The sequence below is a fragment of the Zalophus californianus genome, chromosome 12 (assembly GCF_009762305.2).
Source record: "Zalophus californianus isolate mZalCal1 chromosome 12, mZalCal1.pri.v2, whole genome shotgun sequence".
NCBI lineage: Eukaryota > Metazoa > Chordata > Mammalia > Carnivora > Otariidae > Zalophus > Zalophus californianus.
The window spans coordinates 90807881-90833694 of record NC_045606.1 but is presented as its reverse complement, the minus strand read 5'-3'; the positions used below and the strand labels follow the sequence as shown (position 1 = coordinate 90833694).

Below are 25814 nucleotides of genomic sequence, written 5' to 3'. Positions count from 1 at the left end.
TTGAGGAACCTCCATACTGTTTTCCAGAGTGGATGCACCAGCTTGCATTCCCACCAACAGTGTAGGAGGGTTCCCCTTTCTCCGCATCCCTGCCAACATCTGTTGTTTCCTGACTTGTTAATTTTAGCCATTCTGACTGGTGTGAAGTGGTATCTCATCGAGGTTTTGATTTGGATTTCCCTGATGCCGAGCGATGTGGAGCACTTTTTCATGTGTCTGTTGGCCATTTGGATGTCTTCTTTGGAAAAATGTCTGTTCATGTCTTCTGCCCATTTCTTGATTGGATTATTTGTTCTTTGGGTGTTGAGTTTGATAAGTTCTTTATAGATTTTGGATACTAGCCCTTTATCTGATATGTCATTTGCAAATATCTTCTCCCATTCTGTTGGTTGTCTTTTGGTTTTGTGGACTGTTTCTTTTGCTGTGCAAAAGCTTTTTATCTTGATGAAATCCCAATAGTTCATTTTTGCCCTTGCTTCCCTTGCCTTTGGTGATATGTTTCTAGGAAGAAGTTGCTGCGGCTGAGGTGGAAGAGGTTGCTGCCTGTGTTCTCCTTTAGGATTTTGATGGACTCCTGTCTCACGTTTAGGTCTTTCAACCATTTGGAGTCTATTTTTGTGTGTGGTGTAAGGAAATGGTCCAGTTGCATTCTTCTGCATGTGGCTGTCCAATTTTCCCAACACCATTTTTTGAAGAGACTGTCTTTTTTCCATTGGACATTCTTTCCTGCTTTGTCAAAGATGAGTTGACCATAGAGTTGAGGGTCCATTTCTGGGCTCTCGATTCTGTTCCATTGATCTATGTGTCTGTTTTTGTGCCAGTACCATACTGTCTTGATGATGACAGTTTTGTAATAGAGCTGGAAGTCCGGAATTGTGATGCTGCTAGCTTTGCTTTTCTTTTTCAAGATTCCTCTGGCTATTTGGGGTCTCTTCTGGTTCCATACAAATTTTAGGATTATTTGTTCCATTTCTTTGAAAAAAGTGGATGGTATTTTGATGGGGATTGCATTGAATGTGTAGATTGCTCTAGGTAGCATTGACATCTTCACAATGTTGGTTCTTCCAATCCATGAGCATGGAACGTTTTTCCATTTCTTTGTGTCTTCTTCAATTTCTTTCATGAGTATTTTATAGTTTTCTGAGTACAGATCCCTTGCCTCTTTGGTTAAATTTATTCCTAGGTATCTTATGGTTTTGGGTGCAATTATAAATGGAATTGACTCCTTGATTTGTCTCTCTTCTGTCTTGTTGTTGGTGTATAGGAATGCCACTGATTTCTCTGCATTGATATTATATCCTGCTACTTTACTGAATTCCTGTATGAGTTCTAGCAGTTTTGGTCTCTCCTTCAATTTTCAAAGAGAGCTTAGCTGGATATAGTATTCTTGGCTGCATATTTTTCTCATTTAGTGCTCTGAAGATATTTTGCCAGTCCTTTCTGGCCTGCCAGGTCTCTGTGGATAGGTCTGTTGCCAATCTAATATTTCTACCATTATAGGTTACATATCTCTTCTCCCGAGCTGCTTTCAGGATTTTCTCTTTGTCTCTGAGACTCGTAAGTTTTACTATTAGATGTCGGGGTGTTGACCTATTTTTATTGATTTTGAGAGGGGTTCTCCGTGCCTCCTGGATTTTGATGCCTGTTTCCTTCCTCACATTAGGGAAGTTCTCTGCTATTATTTGCTCCAATATACCTTCTGCCCCCCTCTCTCTCTCTTCTTCTTCTGGGATCCCAATTATTCTAATGTTGTTTCGTCTTATTGTATCACTTATCTCTCGAATTCTGCCCTCGTGATCCTGTAATTGTTTCTCTCTCTTTTTCTCAGCCTCTTTATTTTCCATCATTTGGTCTTCTGTATCACTGATTCTCTCTTCTGCCTCATTTATCCTAGCAGTTAGTGCCCCCATTTTTGATTGCACCTCATTAATAGCCTTTTTGATTTCGACTTGGTTAGATTTTAGTTCTTTTATTTCTCCAGAAAGGGTTTCTCTAATAACTTCCACGCTTTTTTCAAGCCCAGCTAGTATCTTTAAAGTCATGATTCTGAACTCTAGGTCTGACATCGTACTAATGTCTGTATTGAGTAGGTCCCTGGCTGACGGTACTATCTCTTGTTCTTTTTGCTGAGGTGATTTTTTTCATCTTGTCATTTTGTCCAGAGGAGAATAGATGAATGAGAGAACAAAATGCTACCAGGTTAACAACGTCCCCAGCAAATATACTCTAAACAAATCAGAAAAGACCTGAAACCAGGGGAAAAGAAAGGGAAAGAAAGAAAAAAGAAACAGAAAAGAAAGAAAAAAAAAACAAAAAGTAAAAGATAAAAACAAAAACAGAACAATACAAAAAAAGCAGAATATGATCAAATATGATCAGCCTAGTGCATAGATCAGTGCCACACACTAGATTTTGGGCGTATTTTGGTCTGTTAGAAAAAAGTGCCTCCTAAAATTTTAAAGGAAGAAAGACTTATATATGTACAAAATAAGGGTTGATACAATGAAGGGATGGAAGATGACTGTAAAGATGAAAATTATAAAAGATTTTATAAAAGGGATTGATAAGATAAGAAGTTGTTTGAAAAAAGAAAGAAGAAGATTTAAAAAAAGAAAAAGAAAAAGAAAAACGAAAGAAAAAAAAAAGGGAGAGAATGTGATCAGGCAGGAGACTAGAACAAAGCCATACACTAGTGATTTAGGGTATATTTTGATCTGTTAGAAGAAACTGTATCTCAAAATTTTAAAGAGAGAACAATTTATATATATATGCCAAAAATAAGGGTAACTACTATGAAGGGATAAAATATGACTCTAAAAATGAAAAATAAAAAATGTTTTTTTAAAAAAAGGGATTGATAAGATGTTGGTTGAAAAAGGGAAAAAGAAAAATTAAAAAAAAAACAGTTAAAAAATTAACTTTGAAAAACAAATGAATCACGGTAAAAAAAGCCATGAATTCTATGTGCAGTATTCCCCTAGCACTGGAGTTCTCCCGTTCTCCTTGATCGGTAAACTTGGTTTTGGCTTGCTGGCTGTTCGTGCTGATCTTCTGGGGCAGGGTCCTGTTGCCGTGGTTCCCAGATGTCTTTGCTGGAGGCGGAATTGCCCCACCCTTGACTGTCCGGGCTAAGCAATCTGCTCGGGTTTGCTCTCAGGAGCTTTTGTTCCCTGCAAGCTCTCCGTACAGCTTTGGAAGACCAGGGTGAAAATGGTGGCCTCCCAATCTCCGCCCAGAGGAGCTGAGAACTCGGGGCCCCGCTCCTCAGTGCGCCCCCAGAGAAAAGCAGTCACTCCCGTGTCCCCGGTCTCCGGCCGCACTCCATGCTCACCCGGCCTGTGACCGAGCGTTTCTATCTCTGGCACCCGACCCCGTGTGGAGTCTCCAAACCCAGCAGATCCCTGCGGTGCGCTCCCGCGCCGCTCCTCCCGGGGGAGGAAGGGGAGTCTCCGTGGCTCTGCCACTTGTTGGGTCCCTGCTGGAGGAGCAGTGGCCCGACTGGGCCGCGGATCACAGTTTATGGCCACCCCGAGCTGAGAGCCCGCGCCTCGGCTCCGTCTCTGCAGCCGGCTTCCCCGCTCCGATACCTGGGAGCTCTGCCGCACTCAGGCACCCCCGGTCTTTCTGTGACCCCGAGGGTCCTGAGACCACACTGTCCCATGAGGATTCCCCCCCCCCCCCCCCCCCCCCCCCCCCCCCCCCCCGCTTAGCCACTGGAGCGACGTCCTTCCGTGGAGCCGACTTCTAAAAGGTCCGATTTTGTGCTCCGCGGCTCTAGCACTTGCCAGAAGCGGCCGACGGAGGCCCCCCCCCCCCCCGCCCCGCCGTCTATCCTCCCGAATATCGCCTCGGATTCACTTCTCCGCACGTCCTACCTTCCAGTAAGTGGTCGCTTTTCTGTTCAGAGTGTTGTTACTCTTCTTATCTTCGATCTCCTCTTGAGTTCGTAGGTGTTCAGAATCGTTTGATCCCTATTCAGCTGAATTCCTGAGACCAGACGAAATCCAGTTCTCCTACTCCTCCGCCATCTTGCTCCACCCCCCACAGTAGGATGTTCTTTAACCTCCAAGTATTTGTGGTCTTTCCAAATTTTTTCTTGTGGTTGACTTCAAATTTCATAGTGTTGTGGTCAGAAAAGTTGCATGGTATGATCTTAATCTTTTTGTACTTGTTAAGACCTGATTTGTGACCTAGTACATGATCTATTCTGGAGAATGTCCCATGTGCATGTGAAAAGAATGTGTACTTTGCTGCTTTAGGAGAGAGTGTACTAAATATATCTGTTAAGCCTATTTGGTCCAGTGTGTCATTCAAAGCCATTGTTTCCTTGTTGATTTTCTGCTTAGATGATCTGTCCATTGATGTAAATGGTGTGTTAAAGTCTCCTACTGTTATTGTATTATTATCAATGAGTTCCTTTATGTTATTGTTTTATATAAGGAACAAATAATTTAAAGCATCACTCTGATCTCTGTCTTGATCTGTACATGGTGTTCTCCCTATATGTTGTTAGTGTCCAAATTTCCCCTTTTTATAAGGCACCAGTCTTACTGGATTTGGAGTCACCCTACTCCATTATGACCTCATCTTAATGAATTATATATGCAATGACCTGCAATGACCCTATTTCCAAATAAGGTCACATTCTGAGGTGCTAGGCGCTAGGACTTTAAGGTTTGAATTTGGGGGTGGGAGGACATAATTCATCCCAAAATAGATGGGAAGCTTGTGAGGGGTGTGAGCAGAGGGAGAGGTGAAATGCAGAAGCTCATATCAGACTGTCACTCTTTCCTGGACTTCCTGTTTTCTGTCTTCAACTCTTTCCCCCTCATCTCTGTATAACTAAGATAGGGTTCCCCTCCTCTAATCTTTAGAAATATTCCTCCCCTTAAAAATGGTAGGACTCTTTCCCAATGACTGTCTTTTAAAAATGGTTTGAAATGTATGGTCCCTCCTCCACACCAGCCCCCTGAAATACGTTGAAGAAGTTTGATAACAGGGAACAGGGCTTAAGTTTCTGTTCTTGTACTATGATACCCCCTTTTTCTTCCCTTTTACCAGTGCTAAATGTACAGTAAGAACTTAATCAAAAGTCTTTTAATTGAATTGAATTCAGATTGTTCTTCCCCTCCCTCTACCTTTAGCAACAAAATGGAGATTCAAGTGGTTCAATAAATCATCACATTTTATTATTTCTTGTAAACAAAATATTTTCCATAGAAGAGCATTACATTAGCATCAGTGGATACAGTGAGATCAAATTTTCTTAAAGTGCTGATTTCTCAGAAATGTATGTTTTCAGGTCACTAAAGATTATCTGTAAGCAATTGGTCTTGGAAAGACATAATTTTTGAAGAACTCTCTTGCCCAATGAAAATGACTTAATATGAATAAAAAATACATTGCTCCAGTTGAATTGACAATTGGTATATCTCTACTGAATAATTCTAATAATGTTCTTACTTAAAAATTAAAAATTTACATATAGTAATATCACCAGTGTTCTTTCAAACTTGCTACTTTCTTGAAATTCACAGTTATCCCAATAACACTTTCAAAGTCCTAAGTATAATAATTTTATGAAGCCTCTTTTTAATTTTAATTTTTTTTTTTTAAAGATTTTAAGTAATCTCTACACCCAGCATGAGGCTTGAACTCACAACCCTGAGATTAAGAGTCACATGCTCCACTGAATGAGCCAGCTAGGGACCCCTGAAGCCTCCTTTTTAAATGCCTTCTTTTAAAATAGTCATCTTTGGGGGCACCTGGGTGGCTCAGTCAGTTAAACATCTGACTTGATTTCAGCTCAGTTCTTTTTTTTTTAAGATTTTATTTATTTATTTGAGAAACAGAGAATGAGAGACAGCACGAGAGGGAAGAGGGTCAGAGGGAGAAGCAGACTCCCTGCTGAGCAGGGAGCCCGATGTGGTACTCGATCCCGGGACTCCAGGATCATGACCTGAGCTGAAAGCAGTTGCTTAACCAACTGAGCAACCCAGGCGCCCTTCAGCTCAGTTCTTGATCTCAGGGTCATGAGTTCTGGTTTCCCAGCATGGAGCCTACTTAAAAAATAGTCATCTTTGGATTATTTTATGATTCAGGGTTTTGTGTCTGTTGACTGTCTCAAGCTACTTCACATAATGGTGGATGTATGAGGAGTAGGCCAAGAGTGATACGCAGTATAAGAATGGATCACCAGTTATGTTGTTCATTCTCAGGCCCTTGAAAGCATGCAAGAGAGAACCAGCAATTAGCCATCCCTCAAACTAGGTAAAAGCTAAATGAACCCACATTGGACGGAAAAAACAACAACCAAATCATTATGTCTATGCTGACCACTGTGGTGTTTAATTAGCTCTATTTTAAGACTTTTCTATGCTTAGCCCTTTCTCTTTACACAGGGTGCAGCAAATCACTTCCTTCTTAATAATGCATGTGTGGATCTTATCTTGACTGTGTCTGTGTTATAATCGATGGTCCAAATCATCAAAGTCACTGCCAACACTGGCATGCACTAGCTCACCACCCTCTTTGTTGCCCTGTTAACTGCTAAAGTAAGGAACTCAGACTACCAATGGCAGTGCTCACATTTATGAGTTATTTATCTTCATATATTGCCTCTGTAGTCTTTTCTAAAGCCTAATGTTTTTCTGTCTGGAACCCAAAAGACCTTGATCCAATAAAATATTAGCTTATAGTTTCCAAACAATTATTTCAACAGATTTAAACATATTTTTTTCTTCATATTTAAACATATTTTTTTCTTCATATACTTAAGGCAAAGTCAAACTTAAGCATGTTAACATCACCACTTTATCTAAAGATAGTAAAACTTTTTAAATTTCTTCCTCTGGGGGAACCACCCAGCCCAAGGTTCTGGCATGCATGGGAGGGAAAAATCAGTTCAGGAGCATTATGAAGTCAGTATTCATCATGAAATGGGTATTCGGGATGATCACACCACCTGTCAAAACAATTCCCCAAAGGGAAAAATTTCACTGCAAATGTTGCACAGCTGTATGTGTTACTAGCCTCCTTCAACAATTTCACTGATCCCTCCCTCTCTCCCTTATTCATTCCCTGTTTCTCACCCTATCTCCTCTGTTTTCCCTCAAGCCAGTGTCTCTTATTGAAGCCCTAGACAACACCCTCCGGTAAGCGTGTGTGTGTGTGTGTGTGTGTGTGTGTGTGTGTGTGTGTGTGTGTGTGTGTGTGTGTGTTGGAAGACCTCTCTATCAAGATTTTGCTCAGAGCCAAAGCACATGAGGTGAGAGCAATGCCTGTTTGTGGTTTTTCATGCCCTTTCTCAATTCCTTCCTCCCCTCTGCTGTTTTGACACAGGCTGCCTTCCATGTCAATGATCCACATAAGCATTTCTCTTCAAATTTCTATTACCCATCATTATCACTCTCTTCTCGGAGTTTTTACCTGCCCTTCTCACTGGACCTCCTGCGAACTGAAAGTCTGAGATCGAGAAAGGTGATCAGTGAAGTAAGTTTCCATAATAATGATGATGATAATGAACCTATCCCTTAAACAACAGTGATGGAACAGTCAATAAGAAAGGATTGGCGTGGGTTGTACCTGCCATGGACCATGTCTAAGATTCAGTTCTCTGCAAGTATTATGAGCTTTAAATTAAAATACAAAATAAATAAAGGCTTTTCAATGTCAAAGATCAACTGGATGAAAAACAGAGAAGAATCATGGCCTACCATTCCTAAATGGTACAGTTTTTTTTTTTTTTGATAAATGAAGCCTACTGTTTGTTTCTCCTTGCTGATTTTTCTAGTTATTTCCTATGAGTTATTTTCCCAGTGTTGTGGTAATTAGGTATTAAATATGTCAAATTTCAAACTAAATATTGTCACCAACTAGCTGTAAAAAAAATCAGTACATTAGTGGGTTGACTGTCTCTTACTATCTCTTCTTAATTTAATGATATTTATTCAATAGTAATAGCTCATCTTCAAGAGCTATTAATTAACCAGTAAGTGTTGGTTAGGTCTGTGTTTGTGTTTACCTTTTTATTTCCAAGGCTAGGTGATACCTTTTGATGTCAAATAATGTTTTGCCCTGGAAAATTCACATTAGGAGGCTGTTGTATTAATTCAGAAATTGATTCAGAAATTCAATATTAGCATAGTCAGTGTGCTTTTTGACTAATGAGAAATAGTGGGAACAATAAAATAAGTGTTCAAACTATATTAACTACCCTAATGAGCATTTTCCAAATGCTCTCTTAGAGAGGAGATTACAAACAGATTACTATCCAGGTGATTTCAAGAACTGGAAATAGTAATGAATAAAAAGAAAAAATGTGTATATATACATATATATATATATGAGAACCATATATGTATGAACTGTAGTCTTTTGTTATTTTAAAGGCCCTATACTATTTAGAGAATAAAGGGCTACTTCAATTGATTAGCCAAATTTAGCAACATTTTGAAGGAGTGTAAGGAATTTTGCTTGTGGGAAGTCAGCTAATAGGTGAAGTTAGAAGCTCCACAATCTTACAGGTAAGCATTTGCCTATAGCCCTAGGTTCTTAGCTTCTAATGTGGTATTCTTTCTACTATGTTCCCATGTCTCTTTCTTTTTTGTTAATAACTTTGCTCTAAATTGTGCATCACTTTGACTTTTAGGAAAAAATAAATAGGTTAGAATATTTGTGTTGCTGTTGTATTAACATATATACACTATGACTTAATTCTCATCAGGTATTTAGCCGGCCATTCTCTAACCTAAGTCATGAGATGTCATAAATGCCAGAAATATTTTTAATAAAACTGTAGCTTATAGGAAGTTCCTGGAGTAAATGTAATTTACCCAGACCTGTTTAATACTCAGAACATGCTGCCTACTGGCCTTTACCCTTGTGATTTCTATGGCCCTAGGATAATCCAATACCCCTGGGCAGTACTTGGTGAATGGTCCCCCCATACTCACATGAGCATCTCCACAAAGCGGACATTTTTATTCAAGGCCTCAATGTCCTTCATTTCTTCTCCAGTGAGAGAAAAGTCAAAGATCTGAAATAACAGAAATAAAAGACATTATTGAAGGTAGAAAATGGGTCAAGCCTGGGATCAGGGAACGGGACCAGCAGCAGGAACCCTTTAAAAATTTATGAGCATTCTTTTTTTTTATGAACATGTTTAAAAGAATTATTCACCATGACCAAGTGGGATTTATTCCTGGGCTGCAAGGGTAGTTCAATATTCACAAATCAATCGATGTGATGTACCACATTAATAAAAGAAAGGATAAGAACCATATGATCCTTTCAATAGATGCAGAAAAAGCATTTGACAAAGTACAGCATCCTTTCTTGATAAAAACCCTCAACAAAATAGGGATAGAGGGAACATACCTCAATATCATAAAGGCCATATACAAAAAACCCACAGCTAATGTATCATCTTCAATGAGGAAAAACTGAGAGCTTTTCCTCTACAGTCAGGAAAAAGACAGGGATGTCCACTCTCACCATTGTTATTTAACATAGTAGTGGAAGTCCTAGCTTCAGCAATCAGATAACAAAAGGAAATAAAAGGCACCCAGACTGGCAAGGAAGAGATCAAATTTTCACCGTTTGCAGACAACATGATACTCTATGTAGAAAACCCAAAAGACTCCACCAAAAAATTGCTAGAACTGATACATGAATTCAGCAAAGTCACAGGATACAAAATCAATGTACAGAAATCTGTTATATTTCTTTTTTCTTTTGATTTTATTTTATTTTTAAGATTTTATTTATTTGAGAGAGAGAGCGTGAGTGGGGGTGAGGAACAGAGGGAGAAGGACAAGTAGACTGTGCTGAGTGAGGAGCCTAAGGCCAGCTTGATCTCATGACCCTGAGATCACGACCTAAGCCAAAACTAAGAGTCAGGCGGTTAACCAACTGAGCCATTCAGGCGCCCCAGAAATCTGTTGCATTTTTATACACCAATAATGAAGCAGCAGAAAGAGAAATCAAGGAATCAATCCCATTTACAATTGCACCCAAAACCATAAGATACCTAGGAATAAACCTAACCAGAGAGGGAAAAGATCTGTAGTCTGAAAACTGGAGAACACGTAAGAAAGAAATTGAGGATGACACAAAGAAATGGAAAAACATTCTGTGCTCATGGATTGGAAGAACAAGTATTATTAAAATGTTTAATCCACCCAAAGCAATCTATACATTCCATGCAATCCCTATTAATATATAATTTTCCACAGAACTAGAACAAATAATACTTAAATTTGTATGGAAACACAAAAGACCCCAAATTAAAAAAAAAAAAAAAGATCCTGAATAGCCAAAGCAAACCTGAAAAAGAAAAGCAAAGCTGAGGGCATCACAATTCAGGAATTCAAGATATATTACAAAACTATAGTGATCAAAACAGTATGGTACTGGCACAAAAACAGACACATAGATCAATGAAACGCAGAAATGAGCCCACAACTATACGGTCAACTAATCTTCAACAAAGCAGGAAAGAATATCCAATGAAAAAAGATCATCTCTTCAACAAATGGTGTTTTGTTGGACCACTTTTTTACACCATACACAAAATAAATTCAAAATGGATGAAAGACCTAAGTGTGAGACAGGAAACCATCAAAATCTTAGAACACAGGCAGTAACCTTTCTGACATTGGCCATAGCAACTTCTTTCTAGATATGTTGTCAGAGGCAAGGGAAACAAAAGCAAAAATGAACTATTGGAACTTTATCAAGATAAAAACTTCTGCACATTGAAGGAAACAATCAATGTAACTAAAAGGCAGCCTATAAAATGGGAGAAGATATGTGCAAATGACATATCTGATAAATGGTTAGTATCCAAAATATATAAAGGCCTCAACACCTAAACAAATAATCCCCAGTTAAAAAATGGGCAGAAGACAAGAACAGACATTTTTCCAAAGAAGACATACAGATGGCCAACTGTCACATGAAAAGACGCTCAACATCACTCATCAGCAGGGAAATACAAATCAAAACCACAATGTGATACCATGTCACACCAGTCAGAATAGCTAAAATTAACAAGTCAGGAAACAACAGGTGTTGGCGAGGACGTGGAGAAAGGGGAACCCTCCTACACTGTTGGTGGGAATGCTAGTGCAGCCACTGGAAAACAGTGTGGAGGTTCCTCAAAAATTTAAAAATAGAATTACCCTATGATCCAGCAATTACACTGCTAGATACTTACCTAAAGGATACAAAAATACTGATTTGAAGGGATACATGCATCCTGATGTTTAGAGCAGCATTATCAACAATAGCCAAGATACGGAAGGAGCCCAAATGTCCATCAACTGATGAATGGGAAAAAAAAGATGTGGTATATATACATACAATGGAATATTACTCAGCCATAAGAAACAATGAATCTCTCCTTTTGCTATAACGTGTATGGAGCTAGAGAGTATTATGCTAAGCGAAATAAGTCAGAGAAAGACAAATACCAAATGACTTACTCATATGTGGAATTTAAGAAACAAAATAGATGAGTATAGGGGATGGAAAAGAAAAAGAGAGAGGGAAGTAAACCATAAGAGACTCTTTACCATAGAGAACAAACTGAGGGTTGTTGGAGGGGAGGTGGGTGGGGGATGGGCTAAATGGGTGATGGGCATTAAGGAGGGCACTTGTTGTAATGAACCCTGGGTGTTATGAGTGATGAATCCCTAAATTCTACTCCTGAAACCAATATTACACCATATGTTAACTAACTAGAATGTCAATAAAAAATTGATACAAAAAATAATTGTTAGTTTCTTTCAGTTCTGTCAGATATTTCCTTTTAGTTCTTCATTTATGTTGAAGCTCCATTATTAGTGATATACACATAAAAGATTTTTATGTCAAAAATTTATGAATATTAATGATGTACTATATGTTGGTTAATTGAATTTAAATAAATAAATTAATTAAAAATAAAAATAAATCAAAAAATAAAATTATGAATATCTGCAAATGTGAGAGAAGTTGGGCTGGTGCTGGGGGGCCACATCCCCATGCAGAATTGGGGTTCTTCTGTTCTGCTCTTTGTCTTTGAGACACTCCTGCTAGGGCTTTCTTGCAGGACATTCCAAATGCACTGCAACAACATATGTTCAGGACACCTAAAATTCCAAGAGTGAAGAATTTTTTATTGTTTCTGGATGAGAAGCTAAACCTCTGATTTTGGACTATGGCCTTTGTGCACTTGTTTTTAAAAATATTCCCTAGTCTCTAAATTTGCTTATGCATTTTTTTAACTTTTAATTTGCTTTGTTTTATTCTCTTAATCATTTCTCTCATCATTTTTAATATGTTTTCTACCTTTTAAATCTATTACATTTTCATTATTTTTTCTTAGCTTGTACATTTTATACTCTGGTTTTATAATTGTCCTTTATTAACATTTCAATATTTTATTTTAGCTTATTTACATTTTTAGCACTTGGTTTATCTATAATGATCTTTTACTGTATTGTTTTAACTTGTAATCCCTTAACTTTTATTTTAGTAATTTATATTTATAAATTTTAATTATATAAGTGATACATAAATATATGCTTTTTTGTGAGAATTAAAACACTACAGAAGTCTATGGACTTGCACAGAATAATAAATGAAAGGCCCTCTTGTTACCCACCACTCCAATCCTATTCTTCTTCCCAAACATTCCTTCCAAACATCCAACACACCAAGAACAAAATGCAACAATTGTATCGTATTTTTATTATTCTGCAACTTTCTTTCATTCATAGAATATGTCTTGGTGATCTTTTCTGACAAAATACTGACTTTAATTTAATCACTGCATTCATAGTATAGCTGTAACACTATTTACCTAATCATTCCCCCATGGGTTGTGTCCAAGTGCTCTTTTCAGGGAGTGCTTTTCTTTGATTATTATTCAAATATTGAGTTTATGAGATTGTGAATCAAAACTTTGCATTACATGGAAACAGTCATGAATGACCAATCACTTATAAAATAAATCCTTACTCAAACTTTCTTTTTGCTTAACATTAGGTCCACTTTTTAAGTATTGGTGATTCATTTTCTGACTCCAGTGAATATATAATGTAAAGTGAAGTTGTAAATCTTGCCAAAGATGCAGGATTTCATGAAGTCAATGAAAGTGATCTTGGTTTGCTTCAATTATAGGCAAAATGTTTTTCAGATGGAATCTGATGCAGTTAAAGTCTACTTCAGTAGATGTATCAAGAGTGTGATTTGAAAAAAAATCAAAGGATTTATAATCTTCAGATGAAGTTCTGTGAAATTTTACCAGCATTATTCTTTTTATGATCCCTTAGCAAAAACCTTTCTGAAGTAGAGAACGTCACATTCTGTTATCATGCAATTTTGTCAAGCATATTTTTAAGTTTCTTCTAAGATTTAGTACACATATACAATCGTAACCTAAATTTTGTTGACTATAAAATAACTAAAATTATTTCATAATTTTCTAATTTTTTTTTTTTTTAAGTAGGCTCCACACCCAGCATAGAGCCCAATATAGGGCTTGAATTCATGACCCTGAGATCAAGACCTCGGTTTTAATTTTAAGGTAAACTTCCACATTCTTCCTCCCTCCCTCCATTCTTTCTATGCAATGTTTTTCTTTATTTTATGTGGATTGATTTTCATTTTTTTATGACACAAATTATCCTAAGTTATTCACTTACTCATAGCTGAGTACCTGATATTCTGCCCCCACTGCCCCAATCTGCTTCTCTTATAGTAAAGATTTCAAGAAAGAGAAAGTGTTAACCGTATTCAATGCTGTTGGAAGATCTACTAGAACAAGGACAGAGAAGTGATTATTGGCTCTAGCAAGGTGGAGGTCATTGGTGAACTTGACAAGAGCTGTGTCAGGGTGCAACCTCAGTTTCAATGGGTTTAAAGGAGAGTGGGGGAAAGGGACTTGGAGGTAGTGAGAACAGAATTCTCTTTTAAGGGTCTGTTGTAAACAGAAAGAAAGAACTGGATAATAGCTGGAGAAGAACGTCTAGATTGGATTTTACCTTTTAAGACTGGAGGTTACAGCATTTTTGTATGTTGATGGGAGTTATGTAGTGGAGAGATAACGCAGGAGAGAGAGGGGAATTTTTGAGGGGTATGAAAGGGTTATTAGGTATTAATAACTGCAGTTTCCAAGGAATAATAATGGGAATAGTGGATGAAATATATAGGACAAGATCATTGTGGGAGAAGAGGTTAAAGAACTATCAGGCCAGGTTATTGGAAGGACTATCCATATGTATGTTGAATTCACTAAGAATTGTGACGGGGAGAGTTTTGGAAAGAGGGAAAGTGAGTAACCTTCAAGGAATGGGGGTCAGTGGATGATGGCAACAAGGCAGATAGTGAGTGGTAAAATTTGATTTTTTGTTGTTTTAATGTTAAAAATATCCTGCTTTTTAATTTTCTTCATTCTTACCTTGAATTTTATATAGCTTTTGTTTTTAATTTACGATTTAACTTTTTGTTACATGATTTTTATTTCTATGACTTTTTTTTCCTTTATTGTAAACATATTTAATTTTCCCTTTACCCTTTATGTTTTGTGGACATTCCCCATTCTTTTAAAATACTTTTAAAGGTTTACTTTACCTTAGTTCTAAAAGAAAATAATTTTCTATTTTGTCAATTCTTGGTTTTAATACCCAGCAAAATTTGTGGCTACAGGGCAAGTCTAAACCCTATAGAGTGGAAATTAGCTGTGATTTCCACTGTCATTTTCCTTATAGATTTTTATCTCTTTCATATTTTCTTGTGGTATGTGAACCTCTGAACTCCATTTCCTTATTATCAGGACTATGGAAATATACTGACTATATGACTATAACAGAAAGAGTTGTGATAAAATTTTTAGGAGAATGATTTAGGAGATTGTACCTTTACTACAAAGTTGTGATTCACTAAATAACATAAAGTCCAAAGGCTTTAACCTTCCATTGCACAGACCACTAGTAACCACTCTCATTTTCTGAACAGTAAAATTTTGAATGCATGAAAATATTTGTTTCAGGTGCATCAAAACTTGTCTTAATTTTTGATGAACTAACACATTAGCTGTCTAGACAGCTTATTCTTTTAAGATGGCTGAAAACAGTGTCAACCCCTTTTAGTAAGAGGTATTTTGTTAAATGTTAAAATGCTGTCCGTAGTGGTATAACTGTTTATCAATCTTTCCTCTTTTTGCTAATAACAGAATCCGCTCTTTCCTCTTATGAACTTATCTTCCACCATCTAGGAGCGCTGTTTGTCACATGAATTCATTTCCAGCACAGGAATACGGTTGTAGCCCAGGGGGCCAATCAAAGTATCTTACTGGATACGGTGATTAATGTGGGAGTGGTGCATGACCCACAAAGGGACAATCAGGGATTGATAGAGATCCTCGCAGAAGCCTTTACCTGTGATCATCTTCACTGAGTATGAGTAATAGATTAGCCTGGAGCTGTCAGGGACTGTTTGTGCCACCATGTAGAGACAGAGAAGGTTGAGGGGGAAGAGGGGAGTGTGGAGGGAGGAAGGGAACTCAGTCCTTTTATAAATCATTTGAATACCCCTGCCCAGTCATGCCTGATTTATCCATGGGATGTTCCAGTTATATGGCCCAATAAATCATGTCTCTCTTTGGTAAGTTTGAGTTGCATTCTGTCATGTGGTAGCAAAAAAGCTCTGAAGATAAATTGTCTAATATCATGAATATCTTCCTGTGGCAGTACTTATATTTTCACCCCATTATTTTAAAAGGCTATATAATATTTCATTGTACAAATATATTATAATTTGTTTTACAAGATTCTACTGAAGATTGTTTCCAAGTTTTTTTAAAAATGATAAATCATGCTCTAGTAAATATCCATATATGTGTGCATGTATGTGTAAATATAGTATCAAGATTGTTGGGTCAAATGGATATGTGGGCTTGAATTTTGATGGATCTGGAAAAGTGACATCCTGCTCCTTCAAATCTTATACCAGTTAATGTTTCTAACAGGAGTATATGAAAGTGCCTGTTTTTGTACATATTCAATATTCTGATTATTTTCCTATCTGAGGGGATAAATCCTGTCTCATTTACTTACTTTTTGAGATTATTAAACTCATTAAACTACTTATTTACATATTTTCTTAAATAAAATTATTGAGACAAACAACTTACTTTTTGAGATTATTAACTGATGAGTAATTAATTTTGCATGGTACTTTTCTATGGCTGTATTTACCTAGCAGTTTAGCCTTGAGTAGTAGCAGAGTAAACTAATCACTCCTTTGTCTAGTGACCTCTTCTCACCTGTAAGTTATGATGCTGATCACAGATTATTTATTGAGGAAATAAAGGCAATTAGCACTCATGAAGTCGAATGATCTTCTTCAATAATTTCCAAATTTGTTCCTAACTTTTACCAGAGACGTTAAGGAGGCAGAAAGTTTGCTATTATCAGTTTCAAATTTTATACCTTTTATACCTTCCATTCCTGCTGTTCTGGTGGAGAAGTGAGTAGGCAGTGCCAAGAGTCTAGGTAAGGTAAGGAAACAGAAGAAATAAGGGAGCTAGGTTATGTATGAGCAGTGAGGCAATCCCCAAAATGCTGGGAACTGTCTCAAATTCAGATATACAGAGTGTGGGTTGGGAAGCAGGTATAAAATAAAATATGAAGGCATTACAAGTTTCTTATTAATCTGAACTGGAAGTTCTTCAAACAAACAAACAAACAAAACAACTCTACTTTTTACATTTCCAGAAGCAGTTCTCTTACTTGAAAGTTTTCTTTGATCCTTTCAGGGTTAAAGCTTTTAGGAATAACAACCACTCCTCTCTGGATGTTGAAACGCAAAACAATTTGAGCTGCTGTCTTCTTGTACTTTTTCCCCAGTACGTTTAGAAGTTCATCCTTTAGCAAAGGTGGGGAAGATACATTCACCCTTAAAAAAAAAAAAAAAATCAAAACCTGCATCATATTTAGCTCAGGTAATAAGAACAGATGGTTAGTCAATCACCCTTCTCCTCTGTCTCCCCATCCACCTGGTCACCTACCAGGACACTTGAGGTCCCCTGTAACCAATTTCTCAGAGTGCAGAGCACTCAGTGTTGAAGAGTTGCTTTTAGCATGAAAAGATCAAGATTTTATATGTCAGTCACATTTCAATAAAATGAATAAATGGATAAATAAAAAGAAAAGATCAAGAGAGGCAAATTGAAGGGGCACCTGGGTGGCTCAGTCCTTAAGTGTCTGCCTTCGGCTCAGGTCATGATCCCAGGGTCCGGGGATGGAGCCCTGCATCAGGCTCCCTGCTCTGAGGGAAGCCTGATTCTCCCTCTCCCACTCCCCTCGCTGTGTCTTTCTCTGTCAAATAAATAAAATCTTAAAAAAAAAAGAGAGGCAAATTGATAGAGCTGCCTCTTTCAGAGGGTAAATAGTATTTCTTTGCGGGTTTCAGAGAGAGGACTGAGTTGGAAGTAGGCATGCAGGGTAAGGCAGGAAAACCAAAGTGGAAGAAACAGAGGCACAACTCTTCGAGTCATGTTTATGTAGAAAAGTTTCTACTTAAGTCTGTGGAACACATCACAGCAGAAGTGAATACAGAGATCAAAAAATTCTAAATTTTCAGGATATGGTCATGAAGACTCTTTGTCAAATATACCTAAACTAACATTTAGTGAGCATTTCCTATGTTTCAGGCACTGTTAGGTAATTTTATACATACAGTATAATCAATTCTTATACCACCTGTGTGAGGAAGGTTTCATTAGCTCCAACTTGTAGATATAGAGAATGGCTCAAAAAGATTAAGTTACTTTCTTAAAATCACAGAGCCATATAGTCATGCCAATCAAGTAATTCACATTAGTCTCATACTCTATATCAAAGGAAACACTGCTGAAGAGACATACAGCATTGCTTACCAGTTTGGATTCCTAGAGGTCCCCAAAGGGCTGTATGCAATAATGACAATGTCATGTTGTTGGCAAAATTTCAAGAGTTTTGGCTGGGTGAAATATGGATGGCACTCAACCTACATGGTTGCATTGGAGAGCAGAGCACAAAATTAAAACCTTGTAGGGAATGCAGTTTTTATACAGTTTTTAAAAAGTTTTTCAATAAAACCCATTTACAAGTATTATGGATAATGAGGCAAATGCTAAATATTGTTCCTAACAAGGAAATTTTCATTGTTTATTGATGAGATTAAGTAAAACAAGGTTAGTGAGTTCACCATCTGTGGAGTAATTCTAAAATAAGTGGGGGGCAAATTCAATTTCGTAAAGTTATCATAGTTTAAAACTTTGAGGGAACAAACTTAATTATTTACAGTCACCATTCCAGCAAATACAATTTTCTATAACAAAAAAACAGTCTCAAGGTTCAGATTACAGTCTTGGTAAATAGAAATGACATGTTGCAGAAGCTCTCTCTCTGTAGCTATCAAGTATCTAAGAATAATTTCACAAGGGGTAGAGCATGTATAACATGAAATCTAAAGATGAATTTTGTCGTTTTGGCCAAGAGTTCTTTACACCACCCGGTGCAGGCCTACGTTCATCTTTAGTTTCTTATAACTGGCAAGGTTCCTGCACTAAAAATACTCGCGTCACAAAGTTCTTCTCAAAGTTTCTTCTTAGCCACTATGGTAATTTTTGACCTATGCTTTTCTTACCTTTTTAAATTAAAATCAACCAAGGCTGAATTAAAATAATTGAAACATATATTTATTATCTTCATTGTCTGGAAGAGTGAGTATTTGATGACTTTTGTTTCTAGAAGTCACAAGTATATGCTACTGATGAAGTGGCAAAGGTAAACTGAGCCTCTTCCTGGTGGGTCTTCTTTCTGTTCTCTAACTTGACATACTTTTTTTCCCCTGATATAATCTTGTTCCCTTACCCTAAGAAACACTTGTGGGATTTCTCCTCCTTGGAACATTTCTTAAATAATTCTAGAAAGTAACACACAGACTAAAATAAGGCAGGAATCACACTTCTTAGTGTTTCCTTCCTTTACCCTCTCCAACTTCCAACATCGCTCTCTACTTTTTCAATTCCAATCTTGTCTATTATTGGTAGACCAGTCTCTCCAAAATATGTATTTTATCACGTCATTCCACTACTTAGAAACTAACTATGAATTCCTTACTTTAATGCCCTCCTGTTCATTCCAAACACAACATTTCATTTTCCCACAAGGACTCCTTTCTAATCAGATTGGTGTGCTGTTGCTTGTCTCTGGCCTATTAAATATGTAGAAGTATGTATGTATATATCCGTATGTATATATGTGCGTGTTTATATACACATCAAACAGTTTTACAACCTACCCTTTGAAAAAGGACTTCATATGGCTTGTGACAAAAGGTATGCGTAAAAAGGCTATTACAATTAGAAATAAAACAAATAGATATGCACATATCTGTGACTGAACTGAATCTATGAACTGAAATTTAGGACTACGCAGAGAGTTGCACTGGGCAACATACTAGAAACATCTGCTCGACAAAAGCTTTTGAGTTAACATATAAACTCAACACCATAACTTAAAATAATATAATATAAATCTTTGCTTAGACAGTTGTTGGGTAAAAATTCCAGGGCATATCACGAAAGGGACAACCAGTGAGGGAAATTCTGGGGGTGGGAGTGGATAAGCTAATAAGATCTAAATGCATATGAACTCACAGAGAACCATACTCCTTCTTTTCAGAGCATTTATCTCAGTTTCTAATTATCAATAGATTTTGTGATTGTTTGATTATTGTGTGCTCCCCACTAGATAGCTAGTGCTCCGAGAGGAAGGGTTGTGTCTGTCTTTAGCCACGTATGCATGCACGCCTAGAACCTAGCAAAGTGCCTGGCATAAGGCAGGTGCTCAATGACTGTTGAATGAAAACATAATGATACAGAGAGGACCAAGTCAGCATCTTAGGAAGCATTACTGATGCTGCAGACTGTTACAAGGAGGGGTTTTATAAGGACTGCAGCTTGGTGGGGTCATTTCAGGCCAGTGAATGATCTTTGTTTGGTATGCTGGCACTGGATGCTCAGTTTAAGGTGGAAGGTAGTGATGGTTTCTGTTGTCACAGTACCTTGATGTCATCATTGCCCAGGAACTTGCTCATTTCCAAGAAGCATATCTAAGCACGCTTGCTTCCTTCTTTGCTAGGGACTGGGCCAGTGGAGAGGCAGTCTTTACTTTTTCTTGTTTACTATGTAAAATTGACATCATTGACAGTGTCTTGACATGTCTGGGGCTTTTACAACACTATTTGGTAGTGCAGAACTTCAGATATCAAAATCTCACAAGGTAAAGTTAAGTTGGACAGAATCTGTGAAGGAAGACATTAACCCCATCCTGTGTCTTTCTGTAAAAAACGGTGTCGAATTTTCATTTCATTAAATCAAACTCAAAAAATAGTTATTGATTCCTAAATCAGGACACCTGGGATTTAGGCCATAGTGAATAGGGTTAGGAAAAACTGAAGAATTTGAAAATCTTTCCTTTCTCCCCACCTCCCTCCCTTCATTTGTTAGTAGAATTAGGTGTGTGAGATTAAATAGCCTGAGGTAGATCCACAGACTCCTTTGAATCAGGCTGGGAAAACACTGCATGACAAATTGCCCACCAGGAAGGCTTTCAGAGAGATTAAGCCAGGGATGGAGCCTGGAGACACATTTGTTTAGATAGACATCATGGGTAGGAGTACTAAGGAAGCTTGGAATGCTCAGGCTCTGAGAATGAGTATAGAGTGCCCTTGTTCATAAAGTCTATGAAAAAATATAAAAATCTGCAAATTATACTTTAGATTTATTCTAATGGGAAAATTAGTTTTTAAATATGTGAATTTTGAATTTTGGAAGGTCTTCAGGTATGTATTCCTTATATATAAAATATGCCCACCCTCTATAAGGCCCACAATATGTCATCATGTTCCTTGCCTGAAAGCTATTTGAATGTGGGCACGGAAAGGTGCTCATTTTGTGTCTCTGGAGTAGAGGTAGGTACCCAGGGCACAGGGTAATGGCTGGTGGCCAGTAGACCTGCACTTGGATCTGTACCATCTCTAGAATATTGGTATATTCACCATGAAGCAAATGAACAAGCTTGGGATATGATTTTCCGACATGTCTTGTTTCCCTTGCAGGGTACATTTGTGAAGCTATTCATGATTCTTGTGCCAGCATATCAGGGTATTTCCTCCTTGGCATGAGGAGACACACTGTCAAATTCTTTTTTTTTCACACTGTCAAATTCTTATTCCATTTTTCATTCTGAGGTCAAAAATCTCCATCCTCTTTTGTATATTTGTAAGAAGGAACATGTGTCATTTTAACTTTTTATAACAAAATATTATTGTTGGGGGTGCAGGAGAGGGACGTGCTGGTGAGGTTAGAGTAGGAATAAAGGGATAGATTGAGATCAGTTAGGAAGTCAAGGGTTGTTGCTATCTGCTCCTAGAGCATATGGTATAGTAGTGTTGGCTTAGGTGTCGATTAGGAAGTAATACTTCTAAATATAGCAACACTTCTATTTTAGCTGGCTATTGTCATGATAGGTAATAATTCATTCTTTCTGTTATTAACTCAAGACAGTTTTGAGTTACTAAAAACAATGAATCAAGCAAACAAGTCAACCATAACTCCAATACGTGAATATTTACCCTAAGAATATTATTTTAATGTAGCTTCTTAGTGTTTTATGAAGTAGGGTGAAGAGAGTATCATCATCCCCATTTAACAGTATTTTGTTGTGATTATAAAAGTAACATATACTCATGACAGAAGATTTGGAAAATACAGAAAAGCATAAAGAAGAAAACAAAATTCACTTGTCATTCATAGCCAGAGATAACCACAGTTAGTATTTTGATATATTTCTTTCCAATATTTTTTCTATGCATGTTTTAAAATAATATATTCACATCAATACTGAATTACATTTTGTATCCTGGTTTTTCCCCTTCATATCATGGCCATTGCTCTTTTGCTCAAAAATGAGCAAAAGATAATCTTTTATTAAGATTTTACATTACATGAGTTTTATAATTTATTTAAATATTCCCCCAATTTTTCATATGTGTGTTGTTTCCTTTCCATTTTTTTTTTTGGCCTTTATAAACAGTACTGTGACAAACACACATAAAGGCTTTCAGATTTTTTTTTCACAAGGATACATTCTTAGGAATATAAGACTGTGAACATCTTTTAAGGCTCTTGACACTTATTGCCAAATTGCTTTCCAGTAAGGCTGAACAAATTTGTACTTTCCAGCACTTTATCACTTGCTTATATGGAACATTATATTAAAAAATAAAATGAAAGCTTTGCTAATTTGATATACAATACGAAATAATACTTAAATTTCTGTAATTACTAGTGCAGTTGAACATTTTTCATATGTTCACTAGTCTTGCAATTTGTCTTCTCGAATTTCTGTTCACCATTCTTTTGCTCACTTTTCTATTGAGCCTTAGTGTTTTATCTTTGAATTTTTCGTTAATTTTTATTAGGCTTTTAACTCATAAGGCTATGATCCCCCTTTTCTATTCTATTTAAACTATAATTATCCATTTTTTGCTCTTTGTTTCTAATATTTTTAGAATTTAATGCTTTTATGCTATTAAATATGTCAGTTTCTTTTGTAATTTTCCCATGGCTTCATTTTCTTTTTTTAAAAAATATTTTATTTATTTATTTACTTATTTGAGAGAGAGAATGAGAGAGAGAGAGAGCATGAGGCGGGGGAGGGTCAGGGGGAGAAGCGGACTCCCCGCTGAGCGGGGAGCCCGACGCGGGACTCGATTCCGGTACCCCAGGGTTCATGACCGGAGCCGAAGGCAGTCGCTTAACCGACTGAGCCACCCAGTCGCCCCTCATGGCTTCATCTTCTCTCTATAGCTCTGGAAAACTAAAATCGTTTTGTAGTATGCACAAGTGACTTCCTCTTTCTTTAACTCCCGGTTGAAGAGATACTAGGAGGAGGACACAAGGCAAATTTCTGTATTTGTTTCTACATAACTAGCCGTTTCCTCCACACTATTTACTGAAAAATTCATCCCTTTGCCATTAGTTTGTGTTACTGTTTCTACATTAAGTTTTTATTACACTTGGGCCTGTTTTAAGATATTTCTTATTTGCTATTAATTTGTATGTTGGTTCTCATACTAATCTTACACAATTTTAAGTGCTCTGTACATCTTAATATCTGGCAGATCTAGTTCCTCCTCATTATTTTTCTTCAAAAAATTTTTTGGATTATTTTTGCTTGGCTTTGAGCTTGCAAATCTTTTTTTAAGAGACATAAATTGAGAGGTGTCACAAGACTTGTTCTCAGGGTCTTATGATGAGATCTATGTAGAGTGACCACAAGATTTCTGACTCCTAGCCCAGGGTTCTCCTGTTAAGTAAATACTGGAATCTCCCCCTCCCCTCACAGTCCCCCTCTCACCTCCCACCTCCCGTCAAACTGTACCTGGTTGCTGACTGGCTTATATTTGAGTCCTGGTTTGTTCAAGATGAGCTCTAGCTGCCTGCGGTTAAAATTGGATACTCCGAGAGATTTCACCAAGCCAGCGTCTTTGCAAGCTTCTAAAGCCTGTTGAGGAAAGGTCAAGGGGTTTAAAAAAAAAAAGCCTCAAAACAAATGATAATGTTTGTGAGGGTGACTATGAATCTTTAAGAAGGAAAGTCCTTGGGTATATTAATAAGCGTTCTGTGAAGAAAAAAAAAAGTGAGAGAGGCAGGAATTCTAGAATTGAATTAGTGTGGGAAATACTATACAGCATATCTTCCCCTAGCATTTTCACAATGTATACCAGTCCCTTAAGAGTGATCTTATTTCTTGAAATCTGTTGAGATTTGCTTTATAGCATGGTACCTGATCCATTTTTATAAATGTCTGGCATGTGTGAATATGTATATCTCTTTTTATTAGATATAAATCTCTCCTCTTGCTCTGTACCTCTCTCTCATGCACATATATATATATATGTACAACATATATAAACACACACACACTATATGCAAAATTAGGTCTAGCTTTTCCTGACTTCTCAATAATTTAAAGGACTATGTCAGAAATTTCCCACTATATTAGAAGACTTTATCAATGTCTTCTTATAGTTTACTGACTTTTGCTTTATATATTTTGAAGATATTTTATATGGTACATATGTGTTTAAAATTGGTATATATTCGGGGCGCCTGGGTGGCTCAGTCGGCTAAGCGTCTGCCTTCGGCTCAGGTCATGATCCCAGGTCCTGGGATCGAGCCCCACGTCAGGATCCCTGCTCAGCGGGGAGCCTGCTTCTCCCTCTCCCTCTGCTGCTCCCCCTGCTTGTGCTCTCTCTCTCTCTGTCAAATAAATAAATAAAATCTTTAAAAAAATAAGTATATTTTCTTGGTAATTTGAGTCTTTTATCATGTTATTTATACTTCCCTATAAATTTTAGAATCAGCTTTTCAATTTCTTTTGGTATTTTGACTGGGACTCCATTGAGTCTTTCAATCAGTTTGGGGAAAAATAACAACTTGATGTATTCAGTCTTTCTATCAAAGAACATGATATATCTCTCAACTTATTTAAAGTTTGAAAAATCGCTCTCAGTAGTGGTACCTGGCCGGCTTAGTTGGTAGAGCGTGTAACTCTTGATCCTGGGGTTGTGAGTGCAAGCCCCACGTTGAGCATAGAGATTACTTAAAAATAAATTGTTCTCAGTAATGTATCACATAGTTTTTACTGTTTAAGTCTTGCACTGATTTTGTTAAATTTATCTCTAAACACTTAGTATCATTTAAAAAAATTTAATTTCCAATTGTGTGTTGCTAACATATACTTTATATATAAATACAATTTTTATTTCTTGTCCTATGTGTTATTTACATGTGTGCTTTTTAGTTTCCAAATATTTGATGGTTTATCAGATTGATTTTTGTTATTGACCAAATTTAATTCTAATTTTATCAGACAGACTTTGCATAAAGAATATTATTAAATGTATTGAGATTTTTTTTCATGTCTCAGGCAATGGACTATTTTGTTAAATGTTCTACGTGCCCTTGAAAAATAGCGTTTTGTTATAGTTTGTGAAGTATCTATAAATGTCAATTAGGTCAAGCTGGTTGATAATGTTCATATCTCTTCTATAGATTTCCATCTACTTATCTCAATTATTGAGAGAGAGGTTCTGAAATCTTTGACTGTAATTTTAGATTATTCTCTTTCTCTTTTCAGTTCTCTTCATTTAAGCTTCATGTATTTTGGAGTTCCGTTATTAAGTGCATAGATGTTTAGGATTGATCTCTTCATTATTATAAAATTTTGCTCTGAAATCTTTGCTGATATTAAAATAGCTACTCCAGCTTTCTTTTGATTACCATCAGCCTAGTATATCTTTTTTATCCTTTTACTTTTTTTTCTTAACCTTTTACTTCTAGCCATTTGTTTCTTTTTATTTAAAATGGATTTCTTTAATATATATAGTGGGGTTTTGCTTTTTATATATTCTCATAACCTCTGCCTTTTAACTGAGTTGTTTAGACTACATACATTGTGATTATTAATATAACTGAGTTTAAATCTCTTGTCTTGCTCTTTGTTTTCTATTTTTCTCATCTATTCATTTTCCCTCTTTTTTTCCTGTCTTTTCCTCGATTTCTTATTGTTTCTTCAATTTTTTTTCTTTATTGTCTTGTTTGCTATACTCAGGAAGTTTTAACATTTTCTCTGTATGTTTAATATTCTGAAATTTCACTGTAATGTATCTAGATAAGGGTTTTCTTTTCTCTTTGGTAATCCATGCCC

The 25814-nt window shown here is 36.8% G+C and overlaps 1 protein-coding gene across 1 annotated transcript in view; it reads right to left on the bottom strand.

Moving 5' to 3' along the window:
• Positions 1-5967: 5967 nt before the first annotated feature.
• AKR1D1 (aldo-keto reductase family 1 member D1) overlaps positions 5968-25814 on the bottom strand; it is a 42143-nt gene continuing 22296 nt past the window's right edge. Inside the window, exons 5-9 of the mRNA XM_027574069.1 lie at positions 23484-23606; positions 17927-18036; positions 16779-16944; positions 8955-9037; positions 5968-6964 (exon numbers count right to left, since the gene is read on the bottom strand). Coding sequence (XP_027429870.1) covers positions 6922-6964; positions 8955-9037; positions 16779-16944; positions 17927-18036; positions 23484-23606 — 525 coding nt within the window. The 3' untranslated portion in view covers positions 5968-6921. The remainder of the gene's footprint in view (positions 6965-8954; positions 9038-16778; positions 16945-17926; positions 18037-23483; positions 23607-25814) is intronic.